Raw genomic sequence first — 23,811 nt, forward strand, 5'->3', positions numbered from 1 at the left:
GTGCAGCGAAATTCTTTTCATTGGTTCTCTGTGGAACAGGGAGGAGACAGAGGGAGACTCTCCACAGCTCTATCAGTGCCTCAGCTGAGACTGCCCCAGGGGGGTGTGCTGGAGAGCTGTGGTAGAATACCGATGGTCTTGGCAAATAGACCAAAAAAAAAAAAAAGGAAAAAAAAAAAAAAAAAGTGGGCAAAGGAGGATGCAGTTTTGGAAAGACTCATGCAGTATTCTGCTTCCAGGTATGAATAACCAGTGTGCAAAGTAGGCTGGGGATCAAGGTTGCAGGAAAGGGTGACTCATGGGCTGAGCCACCTCATTTGAGGTGAGGGGTGGTGGAGGGGTTGTTATTGTTACTATTTATTTTAAACCACACTGATTGGGATGTTTGCCCTTAAAACACTGTTGCGAGATACCCGCTGTTTGAAGCCAGCAAAGCGCAAGCCCAGATCCTGTGCCCAGCTGCCTGCATTATCCCTCCAGGTGCAAGAGCAGCTGGCAAAGTCTGCAGGATTTTACCTGGATGCAGGAGATCTGCAAACATGAAAGAGGGAGCTGCAGGGAGCTGTGAACACTCTGCCAGCATCGGATGGGAATGGGAGAAGTAATAAGCTTAAATTTCAACACAGTTTCAGGCTATTCATTGGGGTGTCCTCTGAGCCCATCAGCTCTTGGGGAACGGTGGTGGAGTGTCCAAGACCAGTGGGAACATCCAGGGCTCATGCAGGAGATGATCTAGGGATGGCCTGGATGGTCTCTGAAGATTTCTCCCAGCTCTGCGTTACTACTACCCCATGAAATGGCTTTGGAGCAGCATAGGCTGTTCCTTCAGTGCACAGACACTGATCTGGCGCTCAAGCTCTCCTGGGCATTTCCAGTGCTTGGGTGGCAAAGGCAGTGGCCATGGCAGACCTGAGTGAAGCCTCCCCTGCAGCTGAATGTGCCTGTCCCTTGAGAGGACTTTGCATTGTCCCCCAGGAATGCAGGTCACCTGCACAGAGGCTAGGCAGAGCCCAGGCCCAGGAATGCTGTGCAAACCCATGGGGAAGCACAAATCCCAGTGCTGCTGCCAGAAACTTGCCCACTCCCCACACACCCAGTGCTCCTGTTCAGCTTTCCTGGAACACAACAAAACAAATAAAATTCAACAGAGCAGCACACCAGGGCTGGGCGTGGGTCCTGCTCTCCAGAGTGAAATAGAGGTTTCTGGGGAAGAGTGGGGTTCTGAGAAGGGTGAGATGGCACTGGCTGCTGTGTGCCTGACTCCTGGCAGCTGCCAAAGCCCTTGTCACCTTGTCAGAGCACCCTGCTCATGGCTATTTTCTCCTACCACCTCTGTCCCACCACAGACCTGGATGCTCAGCAGCCAAACAGCTTGCTCGGAGGCAGTATAAGAGTTTATTTTTATTTTTTTTAAAGCCTGCCCTGTTGTGTTTTGGAGCCTCTTTCCAGGATATAGTGAAACAGCCTTAACAAGATTCCTATCAGCCTAGGAGCCTGCCTTCTCCGTATGAAAGGAAAAGGTTTGCTCTCCGTGTCTGGAGTGCGGGTGGAGGCAGCAGACAGGCAGCGCTGTCGGGCAGGGAATGGCAGGAGAAGTCACTGACTACTGGCGGTTCAGCGAGTGCTTAGTGAACAATCCCAAACAGCCCCCAAGAGGCTCCTGTTCGGAAAACGGCCTCCCAGAAGGAAAAACAACTGAACCCCCTGCCAGATCCTGTGTGGTTTTTTTCTTGCATTCCCTGCAAGCCTCAGCTGGAGGGTCCTGGCAGGAGACTCTCGTTATGGCACAGGGCAGCCAGAGGCAGCCTCCTTCACTACAGGGACAGGGGTTTGGGGCTGTGGTGTCCCTCTAGAGTGGGTGAGGGGAGCCGTGCTCCAGGGCACTCTCATCCAGGCTTCCATGGGAAAAGTAATGTGTCTAAGAGGACTGCAACACACATTGGGTCAGGGGAAGGTTCAGCTGAATGGTGGCCTGCCACAGTGGGGAACGGCCAAGACAGCACCCGTAGCATAGTGCCAGACCCCCGAACATCACTCTGCCCTTCAGAGGATGCTCTGTGCAGACCTGTGCTGGTGAAACCCTGCCACAAGGCAGCAAATATTAATTAATCGCCTTTGCTGGGGAAAAAAGGGAGAAAGATGCTTTTCCACTGCAGACAAGCATCTGTCTGCAGCTGTGTGGAACAGGACCCAGCCCAGGTTTCTCTGACGGTCCATGTTTCAAGGCTATCATATTTTCCCTTTCAGCACCAACTGGGCACACGCCAAGCACCCAGGCACTTGGCTGCCATCAGCTCTGTCCCTCCTGCTCCCAGTGGCACTCCAGGAACAGGTATTACCACAGATTTGGATGCTCAGCAGCAAAACAGCTTCCTCAGAGGCAGTATTAGATTTATTTCAAGCCAGCCCTGTTGTGTTTTGGAGCCTCTTTTCAAGATACAGTTACAATACCCTAATCAAGACCCACAACACCCAAGGGCCTACTCCACTTAACTTTTGTGTGAAGCTTTACCTCCATGAGCCTCGTGACTCAGCCCAGCCCCAGTACAGACCTGGTTTAGCCATATGGTTACAAGGAACACAATACTTATACACGGGGCAGCAAACCAAAAGTGCACCTCCTCCCTCCTGACATGCAGGATGCTCAGGCTATGTGCAGGTTCCCAGTTCCTGGGCTTGCCACAACTGGGATCCAGTAGCTTCCTTATGGTTCCATCAGTTCTGCCCTCAAGACACAAAAACCCACCAGGAGGAGCCGAACCTCTGCCCCTTCCCAAGCCCCATAACCAGCCTAGAGACCCACCTGTACCTGGATGGTGACCAGGGCTCACTGGGGGCTCAGTGCCAAGGGGACAGCAGCCAAAACCGAGGAGTAAGCATTGTTTGGTGTGGGACTTTTCTGGCTGCCAGCAGGAAATGACAGTTAATGGGAGGAGCAGCCAGGTGGGTTTGCAGGTGCAGCAGCTTACATCCCTGCCTCTCCAGCAGGGTCAGCTGCTGTGGGGCCAGTCTGGGCCCACCCGTGGCATAGACCTGAGGGATTTTATTGCTGAACTATAAGAGGCTGCAACACATGATGCAGAAGCCCTCAACCACCCCAACCTCAGCCCCTACCTGTGGGGGAGAAGCCTCCTCCCACCTCTGTGATGTGATCATTAATAGGGTCACCTTGATGCAGGGTCACCTTGATGCATGCATCACTGCAGCAGTGGAGTAGTGGCAGAGCATGGGCAAGGGGATCAGAAGCCGGGAAGATGCTCCTCAGCCCTCTCTGCTGCTCCTCTGGCTGCTGAGCCTCAAGAGCCTCCTGGGGAAAGGAGAAATGCAAATACTTTTGCCTGTAAATTGATGTAATGCTATTCCTAGCCCAGCATACGAATTCAGTAAGACTTAAAATAATAGATGAAACTAGTATTTAACATGCTTGCAAAGGTTTTAGGAGGAATCTTGATGCTTAAAACCTAATTCTCTTGTCCCCTGAGTTTTTATTTTCCTTCTTGAGTGTTTGGTGCCACCTCTTCCTAATAAAATGAAAAAGAGGAAAATGTGTGTTGTCATTGAAGAAATGAGACTTGAACCTTCTGGGTCTTCAACATCTCTCTTCCCATTACAAAATATTCCTTGAGCCAGAACCTGCATGTCCTAGAAATGTAAGGAGGAAAGAAGCAGCAGAGCAAGACCCCTGTATTATCCCACACCACAACCACCATCTTTCTCAAAGGAAAAAATAGTCATTGCACCATGGACTCCTTAAATCACTAGATTTTAATAGCCATATAAATCCTTTGCATACAGCAATCTGTGGCATGAGAAACCATATAGATACCAAACAAGTTTTTCTGGCTTTTACCACATAAAACTATCAGCAATTTCGTTTTTTAAATAAACTCCTGTAGTAGAAACAATAACCAAGCAATTAACAGCAAATTTCTATTTTTCTAAAAGAACAATGTTTCTTCTCTTAAAAAGAGCCAAGAAGCTGATGGGGAGTTTCAGATGTATGTACAGGTCCAGGTACCTCAAGAAGCACCACAAGCCTCTGTTCCCAGTTGCAGGGGGAGACACTCTTAACAGCACCCACTGTGGCCCCCTGAGGAGGGCTGGGGGTGACTGAGGGCTGACAGCCACCTGCTGCTCTGCCTTTGAGGGCACCACATACTGCCTTACCCTCCAGCACCCACTGGCCTTGCCTGAGACCAGCGCTCTGTCCCTGGGACAGGCAGTGAGGGACCACCCCTGGGGAGGTGCAGGATCCATCCCTGAACATCACCTTGCGGGGTCTAAAGTGCAGCTTGCCCGTATTGTCTGTTTCTACCTATAGTTTCACTTGGTCAGGAGTTGTAGTCATGGAGAGGATGCAGAAGCACGTTGTACCTTTCCCCACCACCACCCAGCAGACAAGCTGACCCCTCCTTACCATTCCCTGTGCTGGTCACACACACAGCCCCCTCCCACCCCTCACGCCTGTTCCGGTGGCATTGGCTTTTGCAGAATTCACAGAATTCATTAAGAAAATCATTATTTACATCCAGGTGTTCAGCAGCACAATGTGATAGAGGAGCTGAGACAAGGGTTCACCCGAGGTGGCTGAATCACACCCTGGCCATGGGCTTATTGCTGACTCGGGCTCAGGGGCCAAATCGCCCTGGGCATTCCCATTGCCCCAGTTCCACAGCGGTGGCAAAGCTGCTGCCTGCACCCCGTTGTCACTGGCTGTGTTCACCCTCAGGTAGAACCAACCCTGGGCAAGGTGGGCTGTGCACAGACACCACACCCTGGGCAACATTAAGGCATTACAAATACACACGAGCTATTCAGAGATTTAGAAAAACCCACTCAGAGTGTAAACATTTTTGCACGTACAGTCATTGGACTTCCACACATGAAGTTTTCTGTTGTTTTCTGCTTAAATCATGAGATAAGGAGCTACACAAAGAGCACTCAAGCAGAAGCTTGGAGCACTTGGGGGTTCTCTTACAGCACAGCAGCATGCAACACGATGGACTCTAAGTAGTAAAAATATTGTAAGTCTCAGTCCAGGATGCTTTCTCCTTCCTACATTTCATATATAGTTTAGGTAAATGTCATGAACAACTACATGCTGGTAACCCAGATAAGACGGGTTGCTGTGAGATGAGCACTGGGTGATTTCGGCTCATTTCTACCTTACCTCTAAGTAGAAAAGGGAGATACTCTGCTTCTGTTCCTGCATCTATGGAGGTTGCTCAATGACCCCAGGTTGCTGTGCCAGTGGTGGTATAGGTTTAGGTATCAGTGATTCTGCCTTCCTCAGGGACTTTGGCACGTTGACCCCGATTCGTACAAGATCCCTGAGAACGTATCAAAGCTGCAGTACTTTACAATTTAACCTGGCACGGGCACGTGGCTCCCTGCCACACTCATGCCTGCTTCTTATTGTTGTCTATGCTGTGCAGCAGAGCCAGGAACTCCAGGATGAGGTTGGCTGTCTTGCGGGGCCGCTCCACCACCACTGAGTGCCCACAGTTCTCCAGGATGTACACATGGCAGTCTGGAATGGCGCTTGCTAAAACACTGGCACCAGAAACATCCAGGACCTGGACGGCAGGGGAAAAAACAGTCACTGCCACAGTCAGAGATGGGGTTTGCTGGACACTGCAGAAACCCTGTTGGGGTCCAACTGAGATGTGGAGCAGGGATGCAGACACAATCCTTGTGATGCCAGCGTCCTGCCTGGGGACAGGGCAGGGAGGCTGCATGGTGCCAGTCTCAGCATGCAGCAGGGAACTCTCTTGTATGCTCTTTGGCTGCTGTCTCAATGCAAAGGTATCATTGCAATTGAACACTTGCATTTTTGCACTTACAGAGCCCTCTGCATGCCTGCAGCTTGCTTCCTCCCACACCTTCCCTCCCACTTCTGCTTCTGAAACAAATCCTAAGATTTTGCCTAGAAGCCTGCCCACAATCAGCACATATCATCCCAGTTGCCAGGACAACTCTCTTTGCTGACTTTATTCCTCTTTCCAGCCTTTGCCTGTTTTGGTGCTGGCACCTACCACCCCACTCGCACTCCCCTGCCCTGGCACTGCCCTCTCCTCCCTCTGGAAAGCTGGCTGTCAGCTTTCTACCCATCACCCTGCTGAGGCCCTGTGTCTGAATCCACTGGGGATGGAGACATATGTGCCAGCTCCCCACAGAGCAGTGCACAGCTCAGCAGCACAGCCCCACTGTGCCCCTGTGGGTGGGCACGAGTAGAGATGGAGACAGGTCTGTGAGGAATATGCAGGGGGCTGCCTACCTGGTCCTGCTTTCCCCAGATGACCTGTGTTGGTGCTTTGATCTTGCTCATGTTCTCGTGGAGAGAGTGCCTGGACTTTTCATCCACGATTTCTAAAAACACTAGTGAGGCAAAAGAAGAGTCAGTCCTACAGGGAGATGTTGTGCCTTCCCTTGTTAAAGGGGCCCCGTGGGCCAGTCCTGCCAGTATCCCCTCACTGGGAAACCCATGCAGAGACAATGGGCTGTCCTTGGCCTGCCACCAAGCCCAGCTGCAGAGGGGCCCTCAGCCAAACCATGTCCTTATAGGTACTTGTGAACCCAGATGGAAGGGCGAGGGTGAAGCAGCAAGCCTGTCACCGGTGGGGGTGGCAGTGGGGATGGCAGTGCATTGCTACCAGTGACCGAGGTGTGTCCCCATATCCATTAATGACACTGCCCCTCCCACCCTCAGCAAGACAGCATGGGGACGCTGGGGCCCACCCGTGTGCTGGGGACAGCTGGTCCCCAAGCCCTGGGGATCCTGCTGAAAGCCTGATGAGGAGGCTGCCACCAGGCACTTACGTTTCCGGTAAAATTCATTGTGTGGAATGCGGACATCAACAAGGCCCTGGAGGATCTGCAGGGAGAGCAGAGGAGAGCTGCTGGAGGGGACCCATGCCCTGCACAAGGGTGAGCGTGCCCAAGAGCAGCCCTTGTCTCCCCAGCAAGTTGGTCCCCAGCATGTGCTTCTTCCTAAGCATGTGCAACTGTTGAAACCACAATTAAGCAACATATATTTCAGCAACAAGTAATATTGTCTTCTATGATGCAGACCCAATTTCTGCCCCTGGCCAGCAGCCACCTCAGCCATGACTGCATTTTTTCTTCATTTTTGTATTCTTTTGCCAAACACACAAAAGGTCTTGGCATTAACTTACTTTTTTTCTTACTCTCCAATCTACTCACTCCAGACTTCCTAAGGAAAAGTAGTTTAATAGCCAGCGCCTTACAAGTTCCTCTCACTTGACAATGACGCAATTAACATTTCCATCACTTTTACTTAAAAAGCAGCAAACAATCCCCCTCCACATCAGACAACAGCTGCCTTAGTTATTTAATCCTTCCTGCCAGCCGTATTTACTAAAAAACCCTTCTACATCCCAGCCTGCAGCCAAAAACTTCATGGGAGGAGGAATTCTAACAGGAACTGCCAGAGGGAGCTAGAAAAAGAGGGTTTGAAGGGGAAGTGCTGGAAAAACGCTGTGAGTGGGGCTGGGTGTGTCTCATCAGGGCGATGGCAGGGCTGGCAGCCCTAGTTCTACTCCCAGCATTCCCTCAGTGCCATTTTGTAGGCTCAGGGAGAAGCAAACCTGATCACGACCTCCAAGCCTCCCTTTCCCAGCTGCCACAACCAGCATCGGCTTCTCACCTGCTGTGGCACTTTGAAGCGAACGTAGGAACAAAGTTTCAGCATGTCTGCCATCTCCTCGGGCGTGGAGGGGATTAAAGGGATCCTGTCAATGCGTTTGGACTCTTGCAGCTCCCGGAGCTGCTTAATGAACTTGCTGTCAGTGGTACTTGGCAGGCCTGGGTGAAATGAGAAGGGGTGAACAAGCTGAAACCCAAATGAGATCCCCACAAACAGCCCAAACAAAAAAAACATTCTTGTACTGACCTCCCTCATCCCTGCCTCTGGCTTCCTGCCTGCTCACTCTTTAATAAAATTTTATAAAAAGAGGGGAAGAAAACCTTTGTACATACAGCCACTTCAATATGCATCCAGAGATACCCAGCCTCCCTCCTGCTCCAGGACCTGGCACCACCAACCCCTCAGGCTGGCATGGCACGAGGTGTAGGCATGCATGACTACTTCTGCAAAAGCTATAGTGCTTATTTTCATGTGATCATTGGATGCAAACACTAGTCCCCAGGCTGCCACTGCATAGGGTTGGACAGAAAATTTCAGCAGCCCTGCCTGCATGCACTACTGAGGAAAAATTCCCCAGCAATTTAATCCTAAACCTTTTTGCAGCTCCCCCACACAGAGGTTTCACATCCAGAAACAGTCAAAGAAGTAGTCAACACCTCTCCCAGAGGGAGTAGGAACCCAACGCCCCCAGAGCCTGGTAGCTAGGTAACATTTGCTTTGTTTCATTCCTTGGTGCTTATTTGGAAGCTGGTTTTCTTGTGTGGGAGGGGAAAGGAACTGCTATGACAACGGGGATGCAGCAAAGCCTCCAGGGCAGAGAAGCTCCCTGCCCGCTACGCCTCCTGCAGCATGTCATGCCCATTCCCTGAGGCCCCTGTCCAGGGAATGCTGGGGATGGAGGGGACAGAGGGGACACCCTGCTGACCTGTGCCCAGCCCTGAAGTGCTCTTCCCACTCAAGGCACCCAAAGGAGGGAGGTCAGAGCTCTCCAGCTCCCAAAGCCCCAGGCCTTCAGCACACCAAGGCTTTCAGGAGGCCAGAATGGGGAGACCGTTCCTGTTGCAGTTTTGATTCCGTCTTCCACACTGAGAGGCTGCAGACATGCTGTGTAAAATGCCTGCCATCCCAAGGGAAAAGGCATTTTCTTCCCAAGAAGGACTTGTCCAGTTTGCCCTAGTCTTGACTCTAACCAAAGCACAGTGGGGCAAATGCCAAACCTCTGGAGAAGAGTAGTCAGCACAAAGCTGTGATTTTCTCTTGTGCCTTGCCAGAGATTTTCAGAGTGTAAGTACAAATTATTTCTAAATGCTTTGCACTACAAATCTATGCTGCCTCTAGCACTGCCCTGGGCTTTTGTACTGGCTTCTGCTTGCCTTCTCTCTGTCTTGCCTCCCCTGCCTCGCCCACCTGCAGGACAGATGAGGGTCAGGCTGCAAATATCTTCTGGGTACTGAGCAGCATAGACACCAGCAACATTTCCCCCCATGGAAGTGCCAACCAGATGAAAGGGCTTTCTGTTCAGCTTGATGCACTCCACGAACTGTCAGGGAGCAGGAGTATTGTTAGGAGAGAGCAAACAACACCATGGGGTCAGGTCATTGGAGAAATTCAACTCAAAAGCTTGAAGGTGGTGACTCTGGCTGCCTGTGAAGGGAGGGAGTGAGGCTACACAAGGCAGACTAACGGGGCTTAGCATCCTTCACGTCCCCACATCCCTCATGTCCCCACATCCCCCATGTCCCCACATCCCCCATGTCCCCACATCCCCCATGTCCCCACATCCCTCTGCAGAGGTGATGTGATGCTGGAGCTTTACCTGGTGTATTCTCTTAGCTTGCCCACTAATGGAGTAATCATCTAAGTCGGAGCGGGTCGTGCCCTCGTGCCCAGGCATGTCCACACATACCAAGTGCAGGTTCTTTGGCAGGAACTGAAGAAACAAACCAGGGGTGGTTACAGTGCAGGGAAACTGCTGCAAAGTCCACGGATGGCAAGTGGGGAGCTCAGGTGGGAGTCGGGGGCCGGGGTCACTCTCCTCCTGGCAGCCCTGGTTGCTCATGCACCAGAATGAATCAGCTCATGTACCAAGCATGACATGATAGAGCATGGCCAAGACTTGCTTCCCATGGAGGCAGCAGGTGTGTGCTGCTTTTCCCCTGCAGCTCTGCATGTTACAGGGGTGAAGGGATGCAACAAGCAATGGCCATGGAGCTAAGCAGCATGTGCCTAGCCTGTTACAGCAGTCATCCCATCCCATGCATGCAACCATTGGGACACCCACACTGACCCCAACCCCAAGACCATCAATTCTCAGCAAGGAGAAACATGATAGAAATGGAATATCACCTTGACTATAGACAGCCACATGTCTTTATGAGCTGAGAACCCATGTAACATCAGGATGGACGGTCTGTATCCAGGTCTTCCTCTATAGGAATAACAAAACTGATAGTCATCGTAGTTTGCATATCTAATCTGCATGCCCAAGGCTCGGCGCCAGTACCTGGAAACAAGGAGAAAACACCAATGAGAATAACAAGATCAGGGCCCAGCCACAATAGAAGCCAGGTGACAAGTCTGAAGGCAGTCACTGATTTGTTGGCTTACTAAGGCCAGTTAGTTTGGGGTCTCACTGGTCTCACTACTGAGATTAACCCTGTGCATCTGGGCCCTGGACAGGTGTAGTACTGGTGGCTGGCTGCACTGCAGATGGTTTGGAGACAATCTGTCTGTTAAAAACTTTTTGAAAAATACCCTAAATAACTCATTTAGCAATGGAAATGGGCCAAAATAAAAATGGTAAAAGAGAAAATGCCCAAAGGCTGGTATAAGGACAGGGACTCAGGAGAGAGGGACAGCACACATGGCAAGGCAGCGTACAAGATGGGCAGACCAAGGGAGACAGTTCTCCCAGGTGGATAAGGTGGATCTGTCACAGAGTTATTTGGACACAGTCCTGCATCAATGGGAGTACATCACCCCACAGACAAGCACATCAGTTCCCAGTCAAAACAACCATGTCACCCTGGAGCACCACAGAAACCCAATTCCCATGGACCAACGAAACAGCCTTTGAAAATGCATTTATACACAAACAAAGGACTGGAGTAGACCATCCTCACACTGGGTTTAGCACCCCAGAAGACAGCAGGCTAACTGCAAGGCTGTTCCTCTAAAAGCAGAGGCAGACAGCTCCTGCCAGCATATGCTTGCAGTCTGCTCAGAGGATGCAGCAAAACTGCTGGCCAGAAGGACCTGGACAGAGATTATCGGTGACACTTCGGACACATGATGTGTACGTGCAGCCCAAGGCACAGAACAGGGTCGCTTTATCTGTGTTTCCCCTGTGCTCAGACATAACCCTCCTCAGGACAACTACTGGGCTACTCCTGGTGGCAAGACATTGGCAAGAACTTTTATATGCCGTATCAGAATTTATTTAAGACACAAGAGCAAGGTCACCAACACTTCTGGACTGTCCTACCTCTCTGCCCACTCAAAGCTTATGCAGAGTGAAATCCTCTTTTAGCATAATCCCTTTTCCGAGGGAGTTAGTGGGACTTAAGCAGCATCTCAGCTCTGTGCTGGTCCTACAAGGAGAGGTGAATTTCTCCCTAATAAGGGTCTTAAGAGTCCTTGCCTCAAAGGCACTGGTGTGAACTACCAATGGGCAAGATGATAACATTTTTAGCAACTGATCCTAATGGATCAATTCAGCAGAAGGCAAAATAATCTGTGCAAAGCTGAACTGATCCCTCACAAGGTGTTAACTCACTTAGTGGCAGCAGCTAAACTGCTTAACCCCTGTCACAGCACAGGCAGAGTGGCTCCAGGGCTGGGGTCAGCGAGGCAGCCTTGGATATCCTGCCAGGCAGGAAGGCGCATTAGTGGCAGGGAAAGCAGTGAGGCCGTGGGTGAGGGGGGCCCAGCATGACCCTTGACTGCTCCAGCTGAGGACACACAGGCTGGCAGTGAGGAGAAAGAGGAGGCAGGGGGTCATGGAAGAGGGGAGAAGCTAATCCCAGGACCTCCCAGGAACAGTGCTGCAAAGCTGGAGTTGCATGGGGCTGAAAGAAAAGAGCAGCATGGTGTGCTGCCTGCACCTTTCCTGCCTCTGCTGATGAGGAAACACAACTATTTTGCCCCTAAAAAAATCCAGCTTGGAAAGAAGGCAATAGAAAAGGAAGAGTAAGGGCAAACCCACGCTTCTCATCCACTGTCCCTAACAAAAGACTTGCCCATGACATACAGTGCATTGCAATTAGTCCTGCAAGAAGCCCATACTGCCAGAAATGCTGGAAGAGAGAGAGATGGGGGATCACACCCTTCAAAAGAAGACAGTCTTCTCCTCAAGCCCAAAAGAAAAAGGCAGCAGGGCATTCTCTACCTTCCACTCACCCTGGCTCCTCCCAGCATCAGACCCTGCACCTCCTTTGCCCTGTCCTGCTGCCCCTACCTGTGGCTGCTGAAGGCTTCACCCTGACCACACTCATTCAGCAGTGCTTTCCAGGGATCCTCCTCAGAACCTCAGTCCATCAGGGTCCTCCCTGGTTTCCACCAGCTGCTCATATATCCAAAGAAATAAACCACTTCCACTGCCAAATCCAGTACCACCCAGACATCCACGGGGCAGCAGAAGGCTGTGATACTGCCTGCTCTCCTTTACAGAGTGATGATCCCATCACTGGGACTCTATCCTCTCTCAAATGCTGTGAATAAAAGGCTGCTAATAAAGTGCCTTTAGAAACAGGCTTCATCCCATTGCTGCACCTGAGTGCTGTGGTGGACAGCTTCCTCTCAGAGAAGGTCACTTGGATTTGGAAACACTCCTGAGCTGAACTGTAGGAGCCACCATCTACCAGCAGCACATGAGGGCAGCCTGACACACTGCCTGCTCTGCCCGTGCTGTCTGCTCCACGCTGGGGGATGGATGAGACTCTGTCCCGACTTCTGAAGGGAGTTATTCCAGCTTCTCCTTGCAACAAACCCAGAAAGGAAAGCTGCCAGTGGGCTTATCGCTGATTTCCAGGGACAGAGGAGAACTGAAGGATGTAGTGCTTGCCTCCTGGTATCAAAAGGGACAAGATTCAAAGGGATAAGGAAAAGCATCCCTCCATCTTCTCTGATGCTCCATTCCAGAAGAAAAAGAGAGGATGAGAAAAGCCTCATCCATAGGTGCTAATGAGGGAAAAGTCCCTGCCTGGGGAGGAGACTGCCAGCTGCAATGGAGCATGTGAGCCCAGGGACACCTGCACCACAGCCATATTGATGGGGTGGGAGATCACCAGACTTCCACAGCTGCCAGGCTGGTGGACAGGCTGCAGTGGCAGTGCGTTTCCCAGTCTCAGTCCTGGCCTTAGGGAAAGCACCCCGAAGAGGTTTGGAGAGATCCGGCAAGCTGGCACTGCAGTGACAGCCTGGCCAGCTGCCCCTTGGCACAGCCAAACCCCTGGGATAGCAAGAGGCCTGACAGACATAGGTGTCAGCAGCAAAAATGCGATAGGAAAATGCCATTTTCTTCTCCCACACGTTTAAAGCTGCACACAGCTGGCATGGCCCTGAAGGACCTCAGGTCACCTGCTGGTATTGCCATCAGGGGCAGGAACACCCAGCTCTGTTCCCACCACTGTGACCTCTGTGTGTGGGGGCCCTGCTGGGTGCAGTTTCACCCCTGTGCCACACCGGGAGAAGGGGCTCGTGCACTCACCAGTAGTAGATGCGGATAAGAGCCGAGGGCCAGAGGAGGAATGAGGCCACGAAGGCCAGGATGGGGATAGCCAGGGTGCCGCTGGCGATGACAAACATGTTCAGCATATCCAGGTCCATGCTGCTCTTCACTACTCAGCCTCACCTGCCTGCATTTAGGGAAAGTTCTGAGGTTAGCCACCAGAAGTTATGACAAGTCACTGCTAAATGAGAACTCTGCTGCCAGATGAGGAGGAAAGCAGCTCTGCAAGAGGCAGGTATGAGTCAAGAGCACAGCAAAGTCTCCTTCAGTTTTAAAACCCACCTATTTCTTCTGGCTCCTTAATGGATCTAATTTCTGCAATGTTATCCTCTCATGAGAGCACATCTCAAACAGGCAATGAGCCTCCTAACAGGCATGGAACATGTCCAGGGTGACAGAGCACAAGATGGCCCTTGGGACACTGCAGACACAGGAAGCACAGCCCTCTGAGAGGTCTAGGCAGCCTTTCCCCCCCACCATGAGTGTGGGCAGCCTTTCCCTCTATGGATGCAGGCAGGGCCGGTTTCAGGAAGCCTCCACACTTCTTTCTGGAGGCAGACATCCAGCTCTGTCTCTCTTCTCACCCCCTGCCTGATCCCAAATCCCCAGCACACAACCACTGACCTAGAACTGATGGGTTGAGCCCAGCTCTCATTATCTCTTTGCACAGGCACCAACTAATCAAGGAAGCAGAGCCTATTAATGGACTTGGGAACAGAAGGGAACAACTTGGCAGGGCACTCTTTGGTGTCCAGCCCTTATCAGAAACAAATTTATCCCCACTCCCACATCCTCACTTCCTCCCCACACTTTGCACTTGCTGTGGATAACAGCTCCCCATCCCTGCTCCCCAGCATCCTTCAGACAAATCTCAGGGACAGCAAGTGGAGGACACTGGGTGCAAGGGCAAGCTCTTGCACAATGTCATGTTTGTCCCTGAGCTCTCCCTACCACAGGCAGCTAGGATATATTATTCTCATTAAGAGATTAAATACTGCCACACACATATCTCCTCTAATTCCCCCTGCAAACCAACTCATGACTCCTCCTTTCCTCAGCACTAGCACTTTTGTCCTACATTTGTAAAACGAAACATCCTCAGTGCCTGCTCTCCCACTAGCAACTCACCCCCCATCACCACCTCCACATTTCTCCGTGTCAGAACAGTCAGATTTTTTCCAGCTTCCTGCAAGACTCCCAGTGGTGTGTGTGTGGTATGTGATACCATGAAACAGGAACACAATCACTGCAGTCACAGCCTCCCGCCCCCAGACACCGTCACATTGGATCACTCTGGGCCCCCACATTACACACAGCCCGGAGAAACGCTTTACAGAACCTCTGAAGCTTCAGCCAGATTTGCCCTCTTCCCTCAGAGAAAATAGCAATAACTGAAATTTGAGGAATACCGTAAATATTTCCACCAGGCACCTCCTTAACAAAGCCAAACCTCATTTCCGTCTTCAAGCCTCAACAAACACGTCGTTATTCATTTAATTAACATTTTGTAGGAAGATCCTTGATCTCAGCATGGCTTATTCATAAAAAAAACACTTTATGCAACCGATAAACCTTATCCATGCGAGCAGGGCTGCGAGGGAGCCCACCCCAGAGCACTCGCTGCCTTTTGCTACGTCGCTAAAACAGGGCAGAAATTGAGCACGGAACATGGCCATTGTTCCCGTTGCTGACCCGTAACGAGAGGAGGCTGCGGGAAGCGAAAGGAGCGGGGTGGTGGAAGCCCCTGCGCTCCCTGGCACGGGGTCACCACCGCTGCCTCCGCTTCCGCACCGCTTTTAGAAAGCTAAACGAGGAGAAAGGCTTTAAAAAGCCCGGCTTACCTTGCACAGTTCCCCACCTCCTCTCGGCACAACTCCTGCTCGCTGTGGGCAGCGGCAGTGTCTGAAAACACTGTCACAAGAGGAAAAAAAAAAAAAAAAACAAGGTCAAAATCGCAGTCCTGCTTTACCGCCTCCCTTCAGGCTCGGCGGCCCGGTGAGCTTGGGGTATTTAAGCCACCAGCTTCCCTTCAAGACGTCTCATAGTCACCTTCTGATTGACCTCTCCCCTGTTTATGTAAATACGGTCTTTTGTACAATAAAGCCTGCTGAGTGCACTTGTGCCAAGCAGGAGCAAAGTGCAAGCTGCCATCGGGGAGGGAGCGGGAGCGGCGGCGGGGAGAGCCGAGCCCAGCAGCCCCGGGCAGGGCTGCGCGGACCCAGCGCCGCGGGCTCATGCTCGCCCTTCAGGTGATTACTGCTATTAGAACAAAGCCAGCTAAGCTGCTTCTCATCTCCTTCCTCTTTGTCTTAAAGGTACTTTTCCAAGCCCTCTCCGTGCCACCCCCCCCACGCCTTCCCTCTGTGCGACAGGCTGAAGCGAAGCGCAGCCGCAGGAAATTACTGGGCACGCAGCAAAAGGCTGGCCTGAACTCGCTGGCAGATTTTGGCTGTGAAATTCACGGGGAACGATCAGTCGGTGCGCCGGAGCCACGCGGCATGAGTTCTGGGGGCTGCTTCAAGTCAGAAAATCCCGGAGAGCTCCCCTTGCCACGGCCGCGGGTCCAGGGCCGGCCGGGAGCTGCTGTCCCCGTCAGGACATTTCGGCAGGGCCACGGCAGCCAGTGAGCCTCGGCGCCCAAGGCCGCGCACCGCCCGCAGGCCTCGCTCAGGGCCCGCTGGCGGGGGCAGGATGCTCGGGGAGCCCCACGGCGCTTCGGAGCCTCCTTCTGCGTGGGCAGAGCATCGTCACCGATCTCCATGGCTAACTCCGATGGAGGACAGTGTCAGCAGGCTCAGCTATGCGGTCAGGGGCAGCCACCATCACCCAAGTACCCCCGTGCCCAATAAAGCCACCCCTGCACCCATCGGGGCTGCAGGGACACCGGCTCTCCAAAGCCTCGGGGGAGCACCCACGGTGTCAATGCCCTGTGATGCTGCTTTGGCCATCGGGGAATGATAACCCTCCCTGCTGCACTGAGACCAGGCACCATCACCCCAGGCCCCAGTGCAGTCCTTTGCTACCAGTTCGAGAGAAGCTGTTTAAGCTGCTGTGGGTTTAAAAAAAAAACAAGCCCTCTGGTAATGGCTGTAAGTCTTTATACTACAGCTCATCCATCATTCTGAGGTGCCCCGTGGCCAAGAGTCACAGCAAGTGGCCCCAAACGTTGCTACTGCTTCTCAGAATCATCTCCACACACTTCATAAATTAACTTGCAAACATCAGTTTAGGCAATTCTGATAAATGATGTGTGATCATGGCAGTGATAACACCGAGCACCTTGCATACGTGGCAGGGCATGGTTCCAAGAGCACTGGTTCCCATACTGGCAACAAGCTCTAACCCCACAGCCTGCATCCCTCCTGGGAGGATCCCCGAAACAAGGCACCCCACGTAATGGAATTGTCCCAGGACAGATACTAAGAGGAGCCTCCACATCTCTGTTTGCTGCTTCCTCCCCTGTGTCAGATTCAAGTAGGGGTCTCAACACCTGCAATGAGAGGGGCCAACAGGGGGAAGGGGTCTGTGTGGTCACTACAGAGGACAGCATGTCGGGGATACTACCAAGGCTATGGGACATAAGTATTTTTCCTCTTTCAAGCTCAGTGTGTCACTCCAGGGAGGCTTGGGAGAATGCAGCTCAGGTGTATTTTTGATTTTTTTCCAAGCCCCACATGAGAAGCAGCAGAAGCACAAAACCCACCCCGAGGCAGAAGGGCCTTGAGTTGGAAGAGGAAACTGGCAGCAGATGCACTGGGCAGTCCTGAGAAAGGCCAGGCAGGGATTTCACAAAACAGGAATCACATGTATACCATCACTACCAACATTCAGGCACAAAGGCTGTCTTGGGCTGTGCTCATCAGGACTGGGCTGCACAACTGCTGTTGCACCCAGGGTTTTTGCTCAGCCCACCTGCACCCAGCACAGTCCATGTCTCATTGATCACTAAATAGCTAAAAGCTAAGCAGCACATTTAGGCATATGGTAGTTTCTTTTTTAAGATCTGAAAAGGAAAAGGCATCAACCAGTTTTAAGATTCCACTGCAGAAATAGGGAGCTTTGAGGGACCTTGGTGACTGAGGTGCACCCCCCAGAAGCCCCGACTCACACTATTAACCATGTAAAAAGTAAAACTCAAAACATGCATGTGAACCCTTTCCCTTGGAAACTCCCTCACTCTTGCATCATCTACAGCCAGAAAAATAATATTGACTATGAACTATGACATAACAACTGTTATGATTCCCCAGTGGTGAAGTTTGCTATGGGATCCTTTAGGTGTTAATCACAGTGAAGCTGTAATTTAATATCTATTAATATTTGAAAAAAAAAAAATCTGTCTGTCAGTCAGCCAGCTCTCAATCTTAATCTGGCCTCTGGTGAGCCAAAAGTAGGAAATGCACCCTTTCACCTTCATTTATTTATAGATGGCAGAAATGCGATCATTATTTCTGCATTAGCAGAAAACATACAACTCTGAGCCAGCTGTATCTGTGCAACACGGCTGCAACACGAGCCAGAGTGTCTGGGCTGGTCCCTGACCCCGCTGCTGGACCCCAGGCTGGTAATATGCAGGGGCAAGCTATCAGCATCACTGCCAGCCAGCCTGGGGACAGTGTGGATGAAAAGTATGACCCAAGCAAGCTGTGCTGCCAGTCAGCTGCTGGTTTAGGAATTCATAATGTGCCCATCCCCCTTCCGGACGCTGTCGCCATCCTCATCCTGCCGCACATGCACGCAGCAGAGCATGCACGGCGCATCTGAGGTCACGAGTGCGCTCGGACTCAGCCGTCTCCTCGAGAGGGGGTAGGAAAGAGTGGCCGAGGATGAGGTAGAGGTATCCGGGGGCCAAATCCTGACCCCTTCTCTCAGCACACTGTGTCCCCTCCGCTCCCCCCTCCAAAGCATCCTCCTCCGGCAAAACGACAGCATCCTCCGAACCGCAGCAGCTGAGTCCATAGAATCCTTTAGAGTCATAAAACGGTTTGCTTTGGAAGGGACCTTAAAGATCATCTTGTTCCAACCCCCTCGCCCCCAAATGATTAATTGTTGGGGGGGTGGGGGAAATTAAAGGCAAATTAATTAAATCTTTGAACGTATATTTTAATGTTTTTTCTTGGATTTCGTCTTTGCTCGCGATCCTCTGCCCACCCCCAGCGATACCAGTCGGGACTGGGGACCGGCCCCCGCTCCTCTCACTTCCCCCCGGTCCTGTCATCGGCACCGTCAGCCCCGCATCCCGCCCCCTGCCTCTCACCGTGCCGATCCGAGCCGGGCCGGGCCGTAATGGCAGCGCCGGAACGCGGCGGCTCCGCTGCGCCTTCCCCCGCGCCGGTGCGGCTCCGCGGGGCGCAGCGAGAGGCGGGGATGCGGCTCCGCGGGGCGGGATGCCGAGGGGATATAGGCGGGACACGGCCGGGGTGATCGGGGACAAAGCCGGGGTTACAACGGGGTGCGAGGGGACATGTGGTAGGGCTGCTTTGCCGATGTGACGGGGGAGACGAGGGCTGCAAGATGGCTCCGGCGGGGGGATGTGGAGAGGTCGGTGGAAGTGCAAGGGGGGATGCAATGAAGCTGCAAAAGGAATGCAGTGGAGAAGTAATGGGACTTCCACGGGGATTGCAACAGAGGTGGAAAGGGGGGTGCAATGGGGGGGATTCAGTGTAGCTATGATGGGAATTCAGTGGGCTTAAAGCAGGGGATGCAACTGGATGCAGTGGAAGTGCGGGTGGTATATGGGGTAAAACACGGATGCTAGGGGGACAATGTGGGGGTACAAGAGGGGACACAGAGTGGCAACAGGGGGATGTGATGTGACTTTAGTGGCGGTGTAAGGGAGGGGTGCAAGTGGGCTGCAGGGTGTGGGCAGTTAGACCAGGGTTCGGGTTAGGTTTACCCTAACCCTGGGAAGATGATTCACCCCGCCGAGCAACGTGCCATCATCACTTGTTACGATTGCAAACAGCCTCACCACGTGAGATGTGAAAGGGGGCATTGCAAGGAACACACAGCAGGGAGCTAAGGAGGATGCAATGAAGCCACAGAATTCTTACAGTGAGGTTGCCATGAGGATGCAACAGGGATAAAGAAGGGAATGTGATACGGCAGCAACAGGGTTACAACAGGGAGACACAAGGGTGCATACAACAGGGGTAACGTGTTAAGGGGATGCGATTACAATTGTCACAGACCTACAAAGGAGAGTGCAGTGCTACACCCCACAGAGAAACCTCACAGCTCCCTTGCAGGAGGCCTGAGAGCAAGCTTGACGTGGGGGACAGCTGTTCCCAGGTCTGGGGCAGGGCTGTGATCAGGGATGTTCCCCTGGAAAGGACACAAAGGTTGAAATCAGAGCATCCCATTATAAAAATCCTATTTCAGGTGTAAAAGTAAGTCTGTCACTTAGGTTACAAATCTTTCACCTTCCCAACAGATGACACGGCTCTCAACTTCCATTTTAAAATCTTCTCAGATTTTTCTTAAAATTGCCAACTGAATCCTTTTGCTAAAAGCAAATTTACTTTCATTCCCCCTCATGGGTCACATATCAGGTTGATGTGTACCTTAAAAATATGTCAAAATTTATGAGAAAACTTAACTAAATTGGAAATGAGATCAGCTCCTGAGTAAATGCAAACTGGGTCATATCCTCACCCCACCTGTGCTCTGATAAAGGATGCCCTTTTGCTCTGGCGAAGGTGAGATAGTGTAAAGGGCTTTCCAGGTCAGAGTTTACTCCAATGACCATGTAGTAAACATGAACTGTCAGAAAGAGATATATAACCAAAAATCAAAGGGGTTAGGTGGCCTGGTGAAGTTGAGGCTCAGCCTGTTTTGGGTTTTCTTTCTCAATCAAGCTAGGCTGAACAAAGCTGAGCTTCCACTAAGGTGACCTAAGTGGACATGGGACGTATTTCACAAGCATTCAAACATTGTTTGCAGTCAGAGCTGTTTGTTCAACTTTCTCATGCACGGCCCCAGGCTCCCGTGGGACACCTGCAGGGCACGTGCTGACCCACGAAGGGATGGGTTACCCACCCCGTGGTTATTCCAGGCCACCTTGGTGGGAATGCCCCTGGACACAGTCACAGCAAATGATGGTGCTTAAAATAGAGAAGCTGAAGCACAGACCTGTGGTGGTTTTGTGTCGAAGCATGGCATGAGCTAAGCAGGAGATCCTCCTGCAAGATCCGTGTGCAGCCATGGGGCAGAGTCACTGAGAGTTTCCTCTGGTGGTGATGGTCTCCTCTGATCCAGCCACTGCCAGGACAAGATCACAGCTTCAACAGGTCAGAGCCCTGCTGAGGGAGGCAGTTTGCAGTGCTGTGATCACTTTGCCAGGCAGGGGCTGAGGCTGCTCCTTTGCAGTGGAGATCTTGGGCACTCGAGATGGCACGGGGGGGGAACAGTGGAGAGAGTGCATGGCATGGCTGGGCTCCCTGTGCACACCCAGAGAGCAGATGAGCCTCAGGCTTTAAGGGGAGCTCCAGCAGCTCCGTGGGCACCTCCTTAGGACCCTGCAAGGCCATGTTTGGGATGGTTGCAATGTGGCAAGCCCAAATTAAAAGCCAGTGCCTGCACTGACCTGCCCCATGAATTTTGCTTCTTTTCTCAGCCCACAGACAACTCATCACACAGCTGTGGCAGCTGGTGAGGACTGAGTCACCCCTGTGTCACCCTCTGAGACTGCTGGCATTTTGGAGCCCAGCACCAGCTACACCGGCCCTTAGCCAAAAATTACTCATTCCTAATGCCAGTGTCAGGAGCTGGGCTTCCCACCGCACACGAGCACAGCTTTGATCCTGTGAGCAGGACAGTGACCACAACAATGACTTATGATTCAGTGAGAAACAAATTGTATCTTAAATCAGAGCAACCACATGATTAAAAACCATTAAAAACCACAGAAACCAGGACAAAAGACTTTTATGTGAACAGTCTTGTTTTCCATAGGAAGGTGGAAGCTCTGGCTGGATTCAGTCCAGGAAGGCTGTGGAGAACTTTGGCTTCTGCCTCACCAAGCTGAGAAGCAGCATTGCTCCACTAGGTGAAAGGTTTCCATGTTATATTCCACTCCTGGGTGATGGATTCCCAGGGCATGTGGGGAGGCTGTTGCAGTCATAACAAGTGACAGCACACTGCCTTGGTGGGGTGAATCACCTTCCCAGGATGACCTGTCCCCATCTGTTTCCACTGGCACAGTGGTGGTCCTGTGGCACGACCCACGAGCAGTGCTCAGGGCACTGTGGGCATGGGGAGTGCCAGGGCAGGCTGGTGCCCCAGAGCCCACCATGGAAGCTGCTGTTGAGGAAGGCCTTGCCATGCCCTGAGCAGTGCCCTTTAATAACACAGAGCTACCAAAATTCACCTCCCAGGACAGGGGTAAGGTCTCTGCTCACCTCGGTTTGCAAACAGAAGCTCTGGGTGAGCCCAGGGGTAAATAACTCTTGTGGGTTATTATGGGTCACCTTGAGCAGCCACCCTGTCACTCTTCAGGGGCTTCGTTGCACAACCTGGGACAAACACAGGAACAATGCTCCTGCCTTTTAAAACATTATAAAGCAAGACCTACTTGCCTAATAACAGCTTTAAGTAGTACTTTATTAAGTCTAGTCAAAGTTAATGCATATATTATGTGCATTTTGATTACGACTTTAACTGCTAACAATATGGGTGTACTTACTGGCATAAAACCTTCTTTGGTAGCTGCAATATCTTTATGGAGGATTAACTTCAAACCATCATCTTGTCATCGTGCATCAAAGCCTGTGTTTCAGATTACCTCCTATGGCTCAGCTAAGCAGCCTCCTTCAAGAAAACATCATGAGGCATTTTTCCTTGGACTGTCTTGTAGTGGGTGGGCTCTCATGCTTCAAACCACTATTTGAACAATACTGACATATTAAGTTGAAAAAGAAAACCCTATCAGAGTCCTGGACTAGGATAGGAATTGTGCCTTGACCGTAATTAATTAAGTAGAACAACTTACCTTCCAGAATTACACATAAAAATGGAGTATCTTGCACCCCAAATACACTCTGCATTGCACCGGAATGCCGGAGAGTCACCCCAGGACAGCTATTTGCATTATACTGGCACTGAAACCACTTCCCAAAGGACCATATATGGTCTGCAGCCCAGCTATGAACTTTAGCAATACAACATGGCTCAAGTGCTTTGTTACTTATTAACTTCAAGGTCCAGGGGACTGTGATAAAATACTCTGTCTGATGGTTGTGGTAAGGTCACCAAGAGCCCAAAGGTAATTTCATTTGCCCAAAGGACCCTACTTTTATGGGGATGGCATCTTCCTGGCTGGCCCTGGGCTGGCCCTTCTGTCATAGCAGATGTTGAGAGAGCAGCAATTTGTGTAGAAATGGTAAAAATTAAGAAACGTGCAACACTTTAAAACCTGGTACATGGAAGGGGAAGCTCCTTGTCCAGAAAAGAGAGATATGGTGGCACCTGGGGAGCACCAGCCTGGGGGTGTTGTTCCCACACTGCCTCTCACACCCACATCACCTTTGCCCATGCTGCTCCTGGTTCCCTGGAGCCAATCTCCTCTTTGGGGGAACAGACGGGGGGATGTCAAATGGGGTAGCAGGGACACCCCGACAGACTGTGCTCAGGCACACAGGGTCAGCCTTTTCACCCCTTGTTGAAAGGGCACAGCAGCACTGGTTGTGCCCAGCAGTACCAACCCCCTGAGCAGAACACAGACACCATATCTTTCCTACAGAGAAGAAATGAACCTTGGCCAAGCTCCAAGCACCGAATGGGTGCTCCCGCCTCGTGGAGCACCCCGTGAGTCTTTGCTGCCCTTCAAGCCCAGAGTAGGCTTCCTCTGCCAGAGCAGAAGGGGATGTGGGCTGACCCCGCAGTGTCTCCCTCCAGCCCTCCCAGGGAGGCACAGGAAACCTCAGAGATCCTCTCAGTCCATCTATGCCAACAAAAACAGTTTTGTTGGCTCCCTACAGGCAGCCAAGGCTACAGGCAAAAGGAAGCAGCTGTGCCTGAAGGGAGAGGAGAAACTCCCACATGGCTGCAGGACCTTCACACCCTGCTGTCCCATGGGACCATAAGCAGGCATGTGATACAGGGACACATCTCACCCTGTCCATCTCACAGCACCTTCTGGGAGGTAGATGGAGGGCTGAGCTGCTGCTCCAGAGGCGGTGATACACCAGCCACAGTTCCACGCACCCAGGACAGGCTTTCAGCAAAGCTTCACCAGAGAGCCCTGGGCAGCACCTACTCATTGCTCAGAGTTCTTGCCCAAATTGGCTTCTGCGTTACCCTCAGCCTCCTTAGCTGCCTCTAGTCTCCTGAGACCAGGGAGACGCTGAGGAGGGGCTTTATCAATGAATGCTCCACAGGTGCTGCTCAGCTGGAGAGGGTGTCCCTCACCTGGCCGAGT

At 51.8% G+C, this 23,811-nt stretch overlaps 1 protein-coding gene across 8 annotated transcripts; it reads right to left on the reverse strand.

The window, feature by feature from the left end:
- Positions 1-325: 325 nt before the first annotated feature.
- On the reverse strand, positions 326-18,738 carry ABHD6 (abhydrolase domain containing 6, acylglycerol lipase). Of its 8 annotated transcripts, none has more exons than XR_010744444.1 (11): positions 18,652-18,738; positions 15,236-15,305; positions 13,374-13,521; positions 10,013-10,169; positions 9,483-9,596; positions 9,074-9,206; positions 7,667-7,824; positions 6,820-6,874; positions 6,278-6,378; positions 5,171-5,576; positions 326-531 (listed from the first exon to the last, which is right to left on the reverse strand). XR_010744444.1 is itself a non-coding variant. In XM_066326698.1 (10 exons), exons 3-10 carry the CDS (start codon positions 13,490-13,492, stop codon positions 5,400-5,402), a joined length of 1,014 nt encoding a protein of 337 aa, XP_066182795.1. In that variant the 5' UTR covers positions 13,493-13,521; positions 15,236-15,305; positions 18,652-18,738; the 3' UTR covers positions 3,748-5,399. The 8 variants fall into 8 exon arrangements, 6 of the variants coding, with proteins under 6 accessions (XP_066182795.1, XP_066182796.1, XP_066182797.1 ...); XR_010744445.1 differs by lacking the exon at positions 326-531 and adding an exon at positions 3,238-3,307; XM_066326698.1 differs by lacking the exon at positions 326-531 and having other exon boundaries at positions 3,748-5,576.
- Between the last annotated feature and the right edge of the window lie 5,073 nt (positions 18,739-23,811).

Source organism: Sylvia atricapilla, chromosome 11 (assembly GCF_009819655.1).
Source record: "Sylvia atricapilla isolate bSylAtr1 chromosome 11, bSylAtr1.pri, whole genome shotgun sequence".
Lineage (NCBI taxonomy): Eukaryota > Metazoa > Chordata > Aves > Passeriformes > Sylviidae > Sylvia > Sylvia atricapilla.